At 45.5% G+C, this 17,471-nt stretch overlaps 1 protein-coding gene across 1 annotated transcript in view; it reads left to right on the top strand.

The window, feature by feature from the left end:
- Rab31 (RAB31, member RAS oncogene family) overlaps nucleotides 1-17,471 on the top strand; it is a 129,919-nt gene that overhangs the window by 98,169 nt on the left and 14,279 nt on the right. The window contains exon 6 of the mRNA XM_085695833.2: nucleotides 15,022-15,131. Within this exon, the coding sequence (XP_085551959.1) occupies nucleotides 15,022-15,131 (110 nt within the window). The remainder of the gene's footprint in view (nucleotides 1-15,021; nucleotides 15,132-17,471) is intronic.

Below are 17,471 nucleotides of genomic sequence, written 5' to 3'. Positions count from 1 at the left end.
GTCTTAAATGAATCAAAAAATATAAATAGAAAAATTTTTTAAGTCATTTAGTGTGAGATTTTTCCATGTTTTTTATTTAGTTATTTCATGCTTTGAACTTTCTTCTTAATACTGCTTTCATTGTGTTCCATAGTTTTGGATATGTTGTGCTTTCGTTTTCATTGAATTCTAGGAAGTCTTTAATTTCTTTCTTTATTTCTTCCTTGACCCAGTGATGATTCAGCTGAGCATGGTTTAATTTCCATGAGTTTGTAGACTTTCTGCAATTAGTGTTGTTGTTGAAATCTAACCAGAGTTGTTTTTTTTAAAATAAACAAACTAAATAACAGAAACTGAAATCCTAGACAACAAAAAATCCAAAATATTCTAAATGCCCAAAGCTCAAAGCCCAAAACCAACAATCACAAGCACCAGACAGTCCAGGAACGTGTCGGACTTTAATGCCCATGGCATCTGTGTATGGGAGGTGATGAGACACGGTAGCTTGTGCTGTGGTAGAGTATGTTCTGTGCTCCAGATCCCGTGGATCAGCCTCTACTGATGCTGGTACCAAAACAGAAGGCAAGTAGCTCAATGTGAAGGCCCAGGAGCCTAGGAAACACATCTGGAGTCTCTTTCTTCAGTTTTACAGCATTTAGTCGAATCCATAAAACACTGGTAGGTGTTTAAAGAATGACATGTTTTTTTAAAAAACAAAACACAAAACAAAACAAAAACAAAATAGAGAGTACTTCCTGCCCAGCTCCAGCGGCTGCCCTCCACACAGGAGCACTCAGAGTTCTAACTTTAGAATCATGCTTTGTTTTCCTTATGTTCTCAACATCCATGTTTGTATTTCTCAGCAACTGATTGTTGAGACTTGCCCACTTTCGAGTTTTATGTGAAAGGAATAATTAATGTTTTATCGCGCGATGATTTGTTTCCTGTTCCAAACCAGCTTGTGAGAGTCACTCCGTGAATGCTCACTGTCGTCTGGTGTCTGAATGTGGGTCTGTTTTGTGTCCACGCAGCCTACTGCCGATGGGCATCTGGGTCGTTCCTGGCATGGGTTGTCTTGGACACTGGTTGGGTAGCCTCATCTGTATCTCAGTGCCATGCTTGAGCATGCCTCTGGACTGTAGAGGTAGCAGTTTAATTGCTGACTCTTAGGGTGTCTTAAGTTTTACGAGTTAGTGCCAGTGTTTTCCAGGGTGGACACGAGTAGTGCGCGAGACTGCTTGGCTTTCATCCTGGCCTAGTCGTGTGAGACTTCAAGGTCAGGGTATCTGAGAGTAACTTCAGCCCACGTTTCCTTTGTTACCAGTAGAGTGGGTGACTTTGCGTGTATCTGGAGGCCATTCAAGTCTGCCTTTGTGTGAAATGCCTCTTCAAATCGTTTACAGGATCTCAATTGGGTGGTTAATTTAAATCTTATTTATTGTGATATATTTTTTAAATACATGTACTTAATGCTATTCCTTTGTTTTTAGTATGGGTTTAAAATATCTTCTCCAAGGGGGCAGGAGAGGTTTCTTATTAGGAATCTTCCCATAATCCTAAGCTTAGTGATCGATCCTCTGTGTTAACTACCCTTCACAGACTTACAAATTTGTGATTGTTTTTATGTCATGTGCTGTTGTTTATTTATACTGTGTGTTTCCCCTTCTTGTAGCTGGCTGGCTGTCTCACCTTTATTGCTTATACAGCCCTTTCTTTCCCCCACTGACCTGCAGCCAGCCCTGTTTCAGGCTGATACCACGTGTAGTATATATATAGATCTGTTTCTAGGTCGATATTCCGTTCTGCAGCGCCCTTGTCCATCCTTTCGCCAGCACCACCTGACCTAATTCATGCGGCTTCAGTCTTGGGAAGCGATATGGACTTGTGATGTGCTCTGTAATATTTAACCAGTATGTTTTGGCCCCAGAGAAGGTGTAACAGTATGGGTAAGGATGTGTAATGGTCTGTTGGACTAGGTTTCTTTTATTCTCTGTTAGAAAGCAGTAATTTGTGGGTTTTGTTTGTTTTGCTCAAACTATTCCAGTTTTGGCCACCAGGAGTCCTTCCCTGTTGACCCTTGTGGCCTTGTGCCTTATTGCTAGCACCGTAAGACAAGTAGGTTTGTCTTGCACATGCTTTTCTTTGAGAACCTCTGGTTTCTTTCACTAGAAAATGGTATTAAATAAAGCCCACAGTCTGTTCAGTGCTGTGGGGCTATCCTTGATTTTCAGCGCTTCCAATGAACAGAGCTAGAAAATACATCAATACGTGCTAACTGAAGTATCTCACCTCTGAGATAAAGAACTCTTTGTGCTGATGCCTCTAACCCTGGTTTAGAACACAGGCTTCCTTCTAGCCTTGGATGTCTCTGGAAAGAATGTTTCAAAAACGGTTGTGTTATTGAGCAGAATCTATTCCTTTTGTTTTTTAAAGATTTTCTTAGAATATAAAGTTACTTTGTTTCTCTATGCCCAAGAGTTTCAGAACTTATAATGCAACTTTTCTTAGGACCTAAAAAATCCCCAAAGTTCATTTTTTTTGTAAAAGATTTATTTTATGTGTGTAGGTGTTTTACTTGTGTGTATATATGTGCACCACATGTGTGCCTTATGCACATGGAGGTCAGAACAGGGTATAGGATTCCCTGAAATTAAAGTTAATGATGGCTGTGAGCCACCTCACATATGGGTCCTGGGAACTGACCCCAGGTACTTTTGCAAGAACAATAAGTGTTCTTAGTCACTGAGCCGTCTCTCCAGCCCCTCCTTGATAAATTCTTGATGGCACATATTGTTTTACTTGTATTGCTCTGTCTACTGTTCATCTGGTCAGTAGGCTAACAGCAACTTATTGAGTGTGTGTGTGTGTGTGTGTGTGTGTGTGTGTGTGTGTGCGCGCGTGTGTGCGCGTGTGTGTGTGTGTGTGTGTGGTTAGGTATATGTGGTGTGTGTGTGCAGATATTTCCTTCTTCCTGCCGGTCTGGGTCTCTCACTGAACCCAGAACTCAATATTGCCAATGTTGGCAATATTGGCGGGTTAGCAAACCCTAGTAATGTGTCTGTCTCTTGGTGTCCATCCTCTAGAGTTGGGGTTTCCGGTGCAACCCCACTGTGCTTTTATAGAAGCAATGGGGGTATGAACCCGAGTGCTCATACTTAGCAGCAGGTGCAAGCACTATAGACACTGAGCTGTCTTCCCAGCCCTTGAAAGCAAACGCATCACCCTCACCTCCAACCTGCACTGACGGCCAGCTGTACACCAGCCGTGATTATCCATGGGTGGGCTAACCTTCGTCATCCTACGTATGCAAGAGGCTCCGTGAGATGAGATGAAACACAGCCCAGATAAGGAGCTCGTCCCAGGCCCTGAGCTGGCATACATAATGTATGGCATGGCTTTAACCCCATCTCCTGTCCCAGAGTCTGTGTCCCTGACCTTCATGTTATGTCACATATCCTAAGACATGAAATGCCAAACCAGATCCAGGATGGGGAATGATCTACAAGGTACTCTCGCGAGAGGGAGCATTGGTTTGGAAAACTCAGGATTCTAGAACTCACAGTTCTTTCTGGTGGTTCTTCAGGCTCTTCAGGACCAGTCTGAAATGATTTGAGCAGCGGTCTTTAGAGGAAAAGGAAGGACCAAGTCCTTTAAGAGAACGCATGTTTTCTTCTACAGTCCCACTTCTATTCCAAATTCTAATATGCTTCATGAGAAACAACCCATTTAAGTCTGCAGCCAAGAACCCGACACTGCCTGCTTGAATTTGACACCAGGGATTTGGCCCCAGGTGAATAGCTGTTCCTGCCAACATTATTAAGCAGGCCAGACCTCATGGGAACAGAAGTTCTTCCCAGGGTACCTATGTCAAGTGCTGTAACCGAAAGGGTTTACTTGGATCACTGTAGCAGGTCATTGTCCAATTAGATGCTTACTCTGAAGGTGGCGATTAGTCTCCCTTTCTCAAAAGAAGGCGATTTGGCTTTAGTTCCTCCCTCAAGTAAACGGAGCTGAGCGTCCATAAGAGCTGAGGATTTTGCTGCTCTCAGCATTGCCAGAATGGCTGTGTCTCTGTGTCACACGGACTTTTTTGGTTTTGGGAAAACATCCACACCGATGAGAGTACAACAGACTCTGATTATTCATCTCAGTGGGGAAGTATGAGAATCCGCTTTAGAGCCAGTGCGGCCTCTGCAGATCCTCCCCACTCCCCGCACACCCTTCCTCCGCTTGATCTGATGGAATGTTGTGAATGTTTCCTGGCGCTTTTGGCTGGAACACCTTAAATGTGGGATGGTTTTGATGAAAATAGCCCCACTAGGCATTTAACAGCCGTCTCCTGTTGACTGTTGCTGTGCTATTGGGGACAGCCTGGCTCTTCTTTTTATTTTGCATTTATTCATCTTGTGCGTATGTGAATATATGTGTACACACATGTCCGTAAATACCCCAGCATGCATGTGAAAATTAGGAAAAAACTGGAGGAAGCTGTTCTCTCCTTCTACCATGTGGATCCCAGGGATTGAACTCGAGGTGTCCAGCTTGGTGGCAGGCAGGCTAACCTGCTGGGCCATCTCTGGGTCCTTGGTTGATCTTTTAAGCTTAATATTGGAACAATTGGTTGAGAAAAAAAAGCAACATATAGCACATGGTACTTAAATGAGATGCTAAATGCTATATAGTCTAAGAGTGTAGCAGAAGGTAAAATGATTAGTTTTGCGAATACAGAGGTTAAGGAACCTACTGGACCCGCTAGAAATCACTAGACCAGTTTGAGGCAGAGTTCCTGACTGTTGTTCCTTCCTTTTTCTCCGCCACAGAACGGTGTCTGGGTGGTGGCTGTCTGTCACAATTTTCACGTGTTCGTCTCGATACCGGTTTCCAGACTCTTGGTTTCGAAGCGTCACATTGTAAATAGTCTAAAACGCAACTGGCTGGGCGCATCAGAGCCCACCCCCTTCCAGGATTACTCTCCAGCTTTCAAAAACGTAAAAAGTTGTTGGGAAGCACGCTTCTGGGCTGAGTTCTGGGGCTCTCCCAGGAGACACCGCGCTCTTGGTGTCTAAGAAGTTCAAAAATACTCGATGGTGTGGGTAAGGGAGCTTGAAGGGCTCGTGGCTGTCTGGAGAGGGCCCCGAGTTCTCTCCTTCCACATCCTTAGCGTGAAGACGCTTGGCTCTGTAACTTAAGGTGCTCACTTTTCTGAGCAAACGATGACTTTTCTATGCCTGCTCCAAAGCGCCCGAACACGCCTCGGAAGACACAGTCAGCTCACTCTCTCTCTGTGGACTGTTTTTCCTGCCCCGGCTGTGCCACTGGCAGCGCCACCGGCAGCGCTTACACATCGCGCGCTCTCTCTATATATACTCGCATGCTGCCTGCTCACAAACAGTTCCCTCAGGTCCGTCTGTGGGATGAGCAAACAATGCGATATCCGTTCTCAGGGGATTTTTTTTTCAGTGTTAGAAGGATTAGGAAAACCAAGATTATTTCCTGATAGCTATTAGAATAGGCAATGTATTCTTGTACCTACATATAAATAATAACCCGTGAGAAAATAAAAGTAGAAACTACTCTTCATTATCATAATACATAAAATACCTACTATCACTCCTTTATATATATGTAATATTTTAAATTTTGAATTTTTTTTGAGATAGGGTTTTTCTGTGGCTTTGGAGCCTGTCCTGGAACTAGCTCTTGTAGACCAGGCTGGCCTCAAACTCACAGAAATCCACCTGCCTCTGCCTCCCAAATGCTGGGATTAAAGGCGTGCGCTACCACCGCCTGATAGATTTGGAAAACTTAAATTTTAGGAATGAATTCATGCAAGAAATGAGCAGGTCACCACAGATTAAACTTTACACCGCCATTGCAGGACATGTAAGAAGACTTAGATGAAGATAATGTCTCCTTTCCTCCTAGGCTGGGGGACTCAGTATTATAAAGATGTCGGTTTGCTCCAAGTGAGCCCATGAATCCACCAAAGTATCAGATCAGTTACCTACATAGGAACCGCTTTGGAGGATGGTCCCAAAACTCATCTAGAAGCAGCAGACAGATAAAAAAGTTCTGTTTGGGCATCTGGGATAGAAGCCATCAAATCATGACAGATACTGAGGTTACTAGACACAGGGGCAGAGCCATGGAGTAGCACAGAAAGGACTAGTGGCCAGCAGAGAGCCAGGGGCCGAGATGGAATATGCAAGGAAACCTGATTTAATCACACAGATGATACTGAAAAATGGTGTAGAAAAGGTGTCATTCAATACTGTCAAAGTAACTAACTAGCTATGGGAAAGGAAAAAAGATAAAAGAAAAGTAGAACAAATATTTCAATAGAAAATTAATAGACCATAAAAGTTGAAATGGGGCGGGAGAAATGGCTCAGTGGTTAAGAGCACTGACTGCTCTTCCGCAAGACCCAGGTTCACTTCCCAGCACCCAGCATGGTGGCTCCCAACTGATTGTAACTTCAGTCCAGTTAAACAAAGAAAGAAAACAGAGAATTAAAGAAAATCTTGGGCCAGGTGGTAGTGGCGAATGCCTTTAATCCCAGCGCTTGGGAGGCAGAGAGAGGCAGGCAGACGTGAGTTTGAGGCCAGCCTGGTCTACAGAATGAGTTCTAGGCCAGCCAGGGCTAGTAACAGAGAAACCCAGTCTCTAAAAACAAAACGAAAACAAACAGATAAGTAACCCCTGTCCCCGAAACCAACCAACCAAAAACAAAACAAAACAAAATCTTGGAGCTAAAGTGAGTTATTTAAGTATGATATGAAACCCAGACGGCGGCGAGGAAAGTGATTAGTAAGACTGGCCGACTGGGCAGGAGGTGGCGAGCTCAGCAGTTTCGAGAACTGGCTGCTCTTGCAGAGAACCTGGGTTCAGTTCTCAGCATTCACATGGCAGCTGACAGTCTGCTGTTCCAGAGAACCTGACCCCTTCGTGCCTCCAGGGGCACTGTACTCATGTAGTGCACATAATATACTCGGGCGGGCACACACACACACACACACACACACACACACACACACACACACTTCTTTTAAAAGGACTGACCACACAAAAAACTTATCAGAAAAAAAATGCCACAAAGAAGACCTAACTATGACATGTTGAAAAAACTATGGAAAACATTTGACAGAAGGCTAAGTTTCCTAGTATGTGAAGAACATTTACCAATCAATAAGAAAAAAAAGACAACACCAGTAACCAACTAGGAAGGGAAGATACATAAGAAAATTTCAGAAAAAGCGTCTTGGCTTATGAAAACTTACTTGCCACCCATGAATAAAATAATTGCTCAGAATTAGTGTAAGGTTTCTTAAAAAAAAAAACATACAAAATGTGACTGTTTTATTTGTGGGGCCATTTACTGAAATGAATGTTCTTAGCGAATGGCTAACCCGCTGTTGTGTCCCTTAGTTGCCTGTCCCCTACTGGTCAGGACGAGGAGCCTTCCTGGCGTTTGAATTCTATCTTCTGAAAATTCTGTAAGAAGATGGCACCCTGTTGTCACAGTTGCTGAGGCAGCTTCATGAGTATTTATTCGAGAGACATTGATGTAACCGTGTGAGCATTTCATAGCACCAGGGCGCTGCACTGGAAGGTCTGGTCGAATGAACAAGTGCAGGGCTAAGGCTTCAGGGTTAAGCAAGCGGTTGCCCTTGCTCCTTGAGCAATGCTTGGTGCCTGAGCCTGTTCACCTGCTCATCTGGGTACTTGAACTTTGCTGCCAGCAAGCATTTCTGGCCTAAAACCTGTAGCTGGAATGCTGCCCTTCCTGAAGGCTCCATTCACTCAGTCTCCCACAGACTCCCCAGAAACAGGATGCATTGTCCTGGCTGAGACCCACTGAACGGACCCCTCCTCGCTGACCCCCTGGTGTTGGGGGAGGAGGCCCCTGGGTACTTGAATATTCCTGAAACTGAAGTGAGTCAGTTGCCACGTTGCTGGGTAACACCCTTGCACAACAAAACAAAGACCCCCTATTGGGCAGCGCAGGCAGGCGGGTTGAAATTCTAGAGGTGAGAACACAGTGTTCCTGATCTCTGTCCCCTGCAGAGAAATCTCCCAGTACAAGTGACCAACTCAGGGCTTTCTGCCTGAGTCCAAGGGACACAGAACTGGCTGCTGTCCAGAACTTGATAACACCCAGGCTGGTAAGTCCAAGAGCTGGGCCCTCAAGGAGCCTTCCTTTTGGTGTTACCTTCACCCGAGAAACCTCTTCGCAGTCCACTTGGAAGGACGGGCGGATTTGTACCTTCCTGAGTTTCTCAGTGGCCTCAGCAATGACCACACTTCCTGTTAGGTCCACATGGCCCCTCCTGACTTCCTCCTCTTACTGGGGATGGCAGCTGAGGGGATTTGCTGGCTGGCATTAAGAGCTGTTCACTGACCACATCCGAAGACCTGCAGTGAGCGTGTCTGCCCTAGAACAAAACTATGGTTCTGTCTGGCCGGCGTACCACTACAGCCAAAATCACCTGAGAATTTCTTAAAAGGCAAAGCGATTTTGTTTCCCTTTAAAATAATCTCTTACAGCTCCGATTTCTTCATTCCCAAGGCATTTTCCTTTATTTGCTTTGGGTCTTTTGTTGTTTGTTTGAGACTGGGACTGGCTTAGCTGAGGCTGGACCCTTCCACTCAAATTCAAACTTTCTGGCTTTGTTTTGTTTTTAAATCTTTTCCCCAGGCTTGACAGTACACACTGGTAATGGCAGATGGAGGTGTTAGGCAGAAAGATTGACTCTAATTAAAAGCCAACCTAGTCTGGCCTACATATTCAGTTCCAGGCTTGCCTGGGCTACAGGTCCGGAGCCTTATCTCAGAAGTAAGTGTCACTAATCTTTTTAGTTTAAGCATTTCAGGCTCCCACTTAAAATCTAGTGAGAAGATCCTCTGATTGTCGTTACTATGAGGACTACCCCACTCGTCCAGGTCTGGTCACTCAGGGACAAGAAAGAATCATGCCAGAACCTTTGCCGTCCGAAATGGGCTGGATCCTGCCACACCCTTACCCACTGTTGGGAAAGAACTGAGTGGAGGTGGAGCCTCGTTCTCTGCAGCTCAGGAGCTCACGGTGCTCGGCCGTGGATGCAACAGACTCCTGATATATTCTGATGACGAGTAGCAGGAGAGTCCGTCCTGGAATTCAGGTCTGATAGCTAGGCAGTTACCAAATAAAGAGGCGAACAGTGAGGAACGTTGGAAGCCAGCTGTTCCAGATGTACCATTCTGGATCCAAGGCCTCCATGGCCTCTGCCTTTTCTCTTTCCCCAGCTGTGCCTGCTTCCCACAGATCCGTGAAGCATGGAGCCTGGTCCTTAGTCTGATTTCAGCCTTCATCCTCCAGCTAGCTCGCCCCAGCTGTACTAAAAGCTGTGGACTTAAGTAGTCTCACCAGAACCCCCGGGGAATGCTGACATTGCAGGGGCTTACAGGATATGGTCTGCTTGGAAAGAGGATGAAGGAGGGGACCCTAACGATACTTTCCAGCTTGTAACTTCTCGGTGATTCTGTACGTAGCATGGACTAGAAATTCTAAAGGTAGCGCTGCCATCAAAGTCAACTGCCTGTTTGCATCTTGACCGTGTCGAGCTAGCTTCAGGTTTTAGCTGCTTCAATGCCCGTCACAATGGCCAACATATAGCAGATACTCGGTATTTGTTGAAGAGTTATCGAAACACTGGACATCAGGGCTGGGTGACTCAGTGGTTAATAGCACTTGCTGCTCTTTTGGAGGACCCACGTTCATTTCCCAGTACTCACATGGCAGCTCACAACCATCTTTCATTCCAGTTCCAGGGGATACATAGATCTCTTCTGGCCCTTTGGGCACCAGACAAGTCTGAGGTGCACAGACATATACGCAGGCAAAACACCCATATGCACACGCGCACACATACACACACACACACACACACACACACACTGGATATTATAGCCCTTACCAGTCATAATTACAGAAGACCAGTCGCAGCAACTTTTCAGCGTGTGCCGTGGCTACCCCTGAAACAGAGCTGAGGAGTCCCCGTGTATGCACCACTGCACAGGACTCAATATGTTCTCACCTTGCCAAGGATCTTCTCCCAGGCTGTCCATGAGCACTCTTCTGACAGCAGCTAGTACCTTGCAGTTCTGTTCCTTTCTGACAGAGACCAGGATTGGTAAGAAGTCCACCCACTGAGAGGCTCGGGACCACGTTATGCCCTAGTTCAGACTCCAGCTGTGAATCTCCAGTACCCCCAAATTACCCACCATTTTGCCCCAGCAGACTGTAAATTACAGGGCTCCCATGACCTCCCTCATGGTACCTGCTAGAAAGAACACAGGAAAGCACTTACTCAGAATTATTGCTAGTTATGAAGGCTGCAAACTCTGAACAGCCAAATGGAGAGACACATAGGTCTTGTTCTGAGGGTCAGGGAGGAGTTTGTGGCACTCTTTGGGGGTTCCGCACTGGCAGTAGCTCCCCAGGCCTCCTGTGCACGAGGTTGGTTTTGCCCTTGTTTGCTGCAGACTTCATCATTGAGTCATGTTTGGTTAAATCCACAGTTCAGGTTGGGGGTGTGGCTAGAAGTCTGTCCCTAACTTCAGAGTGGTTTCTTGGGGAACCAGCCTAATTCTGCAGCTGTCTATAGACCCCACACTATCAAATTCTGTGTGGCCAGCTGTAATGCTTCATTAATAAGAGACAATCTTATCACTCTGATGCTTGCCAGTTTGGGAACCTCTATGTTGGGAATTCCAGGCAAAGAACACAAGTGTACTTTTAATTTTTTATATTAAAAGGTAATTTGTGTGTGTGTGTGTGTGTGTGCGCGCGCGCGCGCGCGTGTGCCAGGCCATACATATATCATTCACATATAAATAAAATAAAAACTACATGCCAGGGGTGCAGTTAGTGGTGAAGCCTAGCATTCATGAGACCCTCCCTGGGTTTTATCCCCAGCAACATGGACCAGCACGTCCCCACATACACCAGCAAATCTAGTTTTATAGATCTTAATTTGATTTCTTTGTTAAATTCTTGGATCAGACAGCAATCCCATCTTCAAAAGGTCCAGCCAATCAGGTTATACATAAAGCCAGAGAAAAGGAAATAAAATACAAAAGTGAAAGTGGGGTAGACGGACAGCTGATTGGCTACTTCTCATATCTGTCTTAGTCGCATACGGCTCAGTTGTGGCTGACTGAGGCTCTGATGCTTCTTATCACACTGGGCTGCAGGTTGCTTGCAAGGCAAACTAGGTTACAGTTCAGTGCCTATGGACAAACTTCAGATGTGTGAACACAAGACGACCGTGAAGCCTGCGTCATTTATTTTGACCGGAGCATGGAGTGCACCCCTCCCTCCATACCATCTTGACTCCTGTGTTTGATAATCTGAGATAGCCTGAGTGCACCACGTATTCTTTGCCCGTGATAGTGATGGGAGGAACAGTATGCAGGTTGGATGGTGTGTGTTTGCATGGTTAGGGGGCTTGTGCAAGGGACCAGGATGCCATCCCCCCCTGCATTTCTCATCAGTAGTGACAGCCTGGACCGGTTATTTATTTAAGGAAACCCATTCTAAGCATGCAAGGAGTTTGAAGTTGCCTTTGCTTTCTCTCCATTTCAAGGCCCAGAAGAACTGACTATACTCAGCTTACCCTTGTCCTATTTCAGATTATGTCACGCACGGTGACTGCCTTGTCTTTACCTTAATCCTGGCAGAAACCGTACTGCCTTGTGCCACAGTTGGACAGTAACAAAGTTGAGGAGGCAATGATATTGTGTGCAATCTCTCTAGCGGGTTCTCTGAAGCTTGTGTGATTGCCATCTGCCCCAACTCCATGCACAGAGAGACAGGAGCAGGTAGCAGAGTTAACCGCCTCTCCTTCAGGCAGAGGTGCCCTCTCTTCTGTATATGGTTTAATAAAGACTTCAGGATGAAATTTAGAAATAGGCTGACATGCTAAACCAAACACCTTCAGGAATCTTCCACATGCAAAGAACTTGCCAACAAAAACTCCAGAGTAGTCACTGCCGGAGGCCAGAAGCTCCTTGGGTAGGGACAGCAAAGCGGATCCTCCAGTGACTCTAGTAAGGAAGACATAGGAAGTGAAGACTCCCAAGAATAGACCCAGGAAGCGTCTTCTGTCTGACTTAGTCTTGGGACAACTTCTTTTAGTGTGGCAGGTTCTAGTTGGACCCTTCTACAGCTAGGACCTGGGAAGTTTTCCTGTCTTATGTTTGGGCCTTGTCCTGGTTGTTGTTGGTGGCGGGATTTTTTGTTTGCTTTTGTCCACTTGACAGAAGCTAGGGACAACTGGGAAGAGGAAGTTCAGCATGCAGAAAATGCCTGTATCTGATTGGTCTGTAAGCAAGTCTATATAGGGGATTTTCTTGATTGATGATTGATGTGTGACGGCCCAACCCACCGAGAGGTATAAGATAGCCACGGGGAGCAGGCTCGTCAGCAGCTACCTCCATGGCCTCTGCTTCAGCTCTTGACCTGACTTCCCTCACTGATACACTAGGATTGGGACATGGAAGTGTCCCAAGGGCAAGCCCTTTCCTCCCTCCCCCAAGTTGCTCTGGCCATGGTGATAGAAGCAAACTTAGACAGACTTCATAAGGAATATAAGTCCCGATATACACATTTCCAGACAACTTCTCACACCTGTTGTGTGAAGGAGGGGAGAAGAGGGACGGAAATGAATTCTGTCTCTTCATCTTCATTCCCAGAGTCCGCTTTCTGCCTCCTCTCACTTCTTTCCTATTGTCATTTTATTCCGATGTATTATCCAGCCGTAGAAGAGCTTCCAGATTCCTCTTTCTAAGCCCCTAGTCCCTAGCCCATTTGCTGCATTGTGTTTTTCATAATTGTAGAGGTATCCCTATCTCTTCCTGTCCTTGAGAATCCACTGGACACAAAGCAGGCATGGTGTGCCTTCCTCCCTATCTGCCTCAGTTCCACTGGACTCCCTTTGTCTCAGCACCAGTCATTCAGACCTCCCTTTGTCCATTCCGACTCTGCCATTCATGTGTGAGCACTATGTCACTCAGGCAGTACTGGATATGGAATCTGTTCTTAAGAATATCAGGAAATGTGTGCACACTCCCTTTTCTGACCACACTTGGCTTTTTTTTTTTTCTGGCCACAGATGACTGTCTCCAAGAGGAGTTCCCTGATTCCCATCTCTACAAGGATCGTGTTCCACCCCCTCTACTCCTCAAGTGTAGTGCTTCAGTGTGAATTCAAATGTCTGTGGATGCACTTTGTCTCTGGTCTAACATGCAGATCCTTAAAACAAGTCTGCCCTAGCCCCCAGAGGAGGGCCTGAATTCAACAGCCACTCAGTAAACATTCACTAAGTAAGCACACAGAGTTTGGAGACTAAGAACTGTCATCTTTATCTTTGGAGTCACCACGGTATCTTCACACTGAACACAGATCAGTTACTTCCTTTCTAGATTGCTACACCCTAAAGCTTTGGCAAGAAACATCTAAGAAAGGTTAAGGTTCGGACTTGCCATGGTGCCTCATGGTCACAAGATTTTCATTGCCGAACATCAGATCATGTCAGATTTTATGTTTGTGCTGTCTCTTGGTGTCCTCTGGGGTTAGTTCTTGGAGCTCATCAGGCTCCAGAGTCCACAGGTGCTCAACCCCCTTAGTAGCCACCTCCCCCACTACCTGGCATGTTAAACCATCTCCAGAGTATTTATATGAGTGTGATGTAAATGCTGTATGTGTTCATTACGTGCCTATCGCTCTCATAAAGCACCGTGACCAAAGGCAACTTGTAAAAGGAAGTGTTTAATTGGGCTTGTAGTTCCAGAGGGTCAGAGTCCATGTGCTGGAGTAGCTTAGAGCTCACCTCTTGGTCTGCAAGCAGAAAGCAAGGGAGTACACCGAGAGTGGCTTCTTTTGAAACCCCAAAGCCTACCCCCAGTGACACACCTCCTCTAACAAGGTCACACCTCCTAATCCTTTCCAAAGAGTCCCAACAACTGGGGACCGAGCATTCAAACATAGGAGCCTCTAGGAGCCATCCTCATTCCTTTTCACGGTGTCAATAGCTTGTTGTACAGCATCATTTAGGAAGTCATTTGGTGATTTGGTGTATTTTTTTTTAACCGCCATTACTTGAGTACATGGATGTTGAACCTTCAGATGTGTCAAAACTGTCATATGTGACATGCCAGAAGCTATACACTTGTGCACACACAGTATATTGTTGTTAATGTTGAGTCATGTTATAGAAAAGAAAGGTTGAAACTAGCCCGCCATAGTCTGTAACAGAATACCATTGGCTGGATGATTTGTGCAAGATATACAGACTCACAAATCTGGAGCTTGGGAAATTCAGTATCAAGGCACACTTTAGTATCACTGGCAAGTCTGGTGGTTTCGATTCCAAGAAAATGTTTGCACCATGTTGGCCCATGGGAAGGAGAGCTCCGATCTTCACAGGTGGAAGGGCAAAGAGGCAGAAGTGGGGTTGAACTCACTCTTTCATAAATCATTGATCCCAGCCCTCTAGCTTAATCCTCTTAGAGGTCTCACCCCTCGATATTTTCTTAATGGCAATTAAATTTCAATGTGAGGAACAGACATTTAAACTTCTGAAATATCCATAGTCAACACTTAAAACCATTTTCTCTCCAGTCTAGGAATTTACTTGTGGAGATAGCACTGTTTTATAGATGCATATCTTGTCCGTGGTTGCCAGAGACCAACTCCTTCTCCTTTTCCCTCTTCCTTTTGAGAAGGGCTCTCTCTGTGTCCCTGGCTGTTCTGGAACTCACTATGTAGACCTTAACTCACAGACATCCACCTACTGGAATTAAAGGCAGGGACCACCATGCCTGGTCAAGACTGGTTTCTAAGGTGTCCCCCTTGTAGGTCTTCAGTTCTTGATGAATGATAAAGTTACTATCCTGTAGGAAAGCCAAGGTGCTGTTTCCACGAGTGCTGTTTCTTTGCTTTCTTGAGTATCTGTGGTTCACAAGCAAGCGTTCGTTTCTTAACGGGCTTGACCTCTTTTCCAGGGAGGTGCCCCTGAAGGATGCTAAGGAATATGCTGAATCCATAGGTGCCATCGTGGTGGAAACAAGTGCGAAGAACGCCATTAATATTGAGGAACTCTTTCAAGGAATCAGTAAGTGTCACGTTTGTATTTTTAGCCTAATTTCACTTGCATGGCTATGCTTTGGGAGACAAACATGAACCTTTGAATTTATCGGGTGCTGTCAACAAACCCTGAAAAGTTTGATTTAAGCTCACCCTGGGAGCCCCTATGACTACGAGCATATTTACACTCACCTCTTTCGTGTCTTTTATTTCTTTTTTTTTTTTAGAAATATTTATTTTATTTATTATGTATACAATATTCTGTCTGTGTGTATGCCTGGTGGCCAGAAGAGGGCACCAGACTCCATTACAGATGGTTGTGAGCCACCATGTGGTTGCTGGGAATTGAACTCAGGACCTTTGGAAGAACAGGCAATGCTCTTAACCTCTGAGCCATCTCTCCAGCCCTTTTATTTCTTTTTAAGGAGTATGGTGGTTGGCTTTAATTTTATCTTTTTAAAAATGTGTTTCTAATTGACATCAAATTATATTACTCCCTTCCTCCAGCTCCTCTGAGGTACTCTTCCTTCCACTCCCTCCTGCATCCCCCACCTTTCTCAAGTTGATAGCCTCTTTTTCTTTGATTATTTTTGTTTCATACGATATGTATATGTATGTTCAAGCATGTAAATACAACCCACTGAGTCCATTTTTGTTGGTGGTGTATGTATGGTTTCAAGGCTGATCACTTGTCATTGGGCAGTCAGTAGGTGAGCTCATCCCTGGGGTAGGAGATTCTCCTTCTCCCAGGGGCATTAATTGTAGTTCCTCGTTTAGGAACTACATTTCCACTGATACTGCCGCTGTTCCAGGCTTGTTTATACAGCCATTTTTAAGAGAACCTGCTTCATCTCAGACATCTAAAGGCCTCTAATTCTGTGCCTTGTTCTCTTCCTCTTGTTTGGGGGATAAAAATGACAATCATGGCAAGACCAGAATATATACTTGGAATTACTTTTGTAATTATACTTACAACAACAAATTATACGCTGTGGCATTTACTTAGCACTTTGATGGCAGAGATGAAGTAGACAGTGGTGTGGGTGGTAGAAGTCCTTCCATTAAATCAAATGGCTACACAATGTAAGGGATCCCTTTCGTGATTTATTTTGTCAAATAATTGTTCACACAACATGTTTCCCTCTCATGTGACCTGAAGCTGGGAACTGGGCAGAGAGCTCCTCTGTGAAGACTGTGTTACTTCCTTTACTCTGGTTCATGACAAGTGACAGCTCCGGGTCAGCCAGCTCTGGGTCATGTTGTCCCTCTCTGTCATCATGGTGTTTTCCCTTGACCGGCTGTCTAACCTCAGCTGTTTTACCTTGGATGCTGACACATCTGTCTGCATCTGTGAGGGTTCAAGCATAACAGATTTCTCCGACATAAGCTCTGGCCGTGACACGTGTCCAGGCTTCCGCCAGAGAAATGCCTGCTGACCCCCACGTCCAGGAACTGTTCAAAGCCCCAGAAGTTCATCAGTGTGTTATCAGAGGACGGGGGACGTCTCCGTATTCAGTGAGATGTTACCCTTGCAAGGCCTGGGAACTCTCTGTGGGAGGATCAGCAGGCTAATCAGTTATCAGCTGTCCTCAGACACCCCAACTCTGGGCAGTTCCCACACACTAGCTTTCTCCTACACTTGAGGTGGCTTTTGTTAAACTCAAGGCCAGTGGCTTCCAGGACAGAGCTGATTTCCATTCTCCTGGTTCCAGTCCATGACTCTGGATACTGAGAACAAACAACAGAGAACCTTTGGCTTGTTTGTGTTGGCCTAAAGGACTCCTAGGCAATGGAGAGCTCTGACCTGGATTGTGCCCACTGTGTCAAAGTGTGCAAAAGAAAATGTGCAAAAGGATGATGCTCCCCAGCAGCCCTGGGCCCTGTCACCACAACGTCCCTGCTGTCTTTCCTTCCCTCCCCCCACTCCGGATGCTATGTATTCTTGTGACAGAGAAACCTCTAGCTCATTGGGCTGAGTGGTTAATCTCTGGCTTGCTGGAGCTGTGATTTGGTGTTGGGCACCTCATGTTCTCATGGCCCAGCTTCTTCTTGTGATGGGATTGTAGGGCTGTAGGAGCGCATGCTCTCTGTTCCTGTGTGCCTCTGAGAGACCGGGAGAAGTTTGATTTGAACTTCCGACATTGGGCCCTTTATTGTCCTAGAGTGATCTGATTCTTTGCCAGTGGTGTTAGGCTTTTCTGGGATGCTCACTTACTAGACATTTTCTTTTTAGAAGTGTTTTGTTTGTTTTATATTTGTTTTTATTTATTTGTTTTGACATAGGGTTTCACTGAGTAGCCCAGGTTGGCCTTGAACTTGTAGCAGCGCTCCTCCTTCAGCCTCCTAAGCACTGGGATTGTGAGCCAAC

Source organism: Myodes glareolus, chromosome 1 (genome assembly GCF_982192425.1).
Source record: "Myodes glareolus chromosome 1, mMyoGla1.1, whole genome shotgun sequence".
NCBI lineage: Eukaryota > Metazoa > Chordata > Mammalia > Rodentia > Cricetidae > Myodes > Myodes glareolus.
This window is presented reverse-complemented; position numbering and strand designations above follow the sequence as displayed.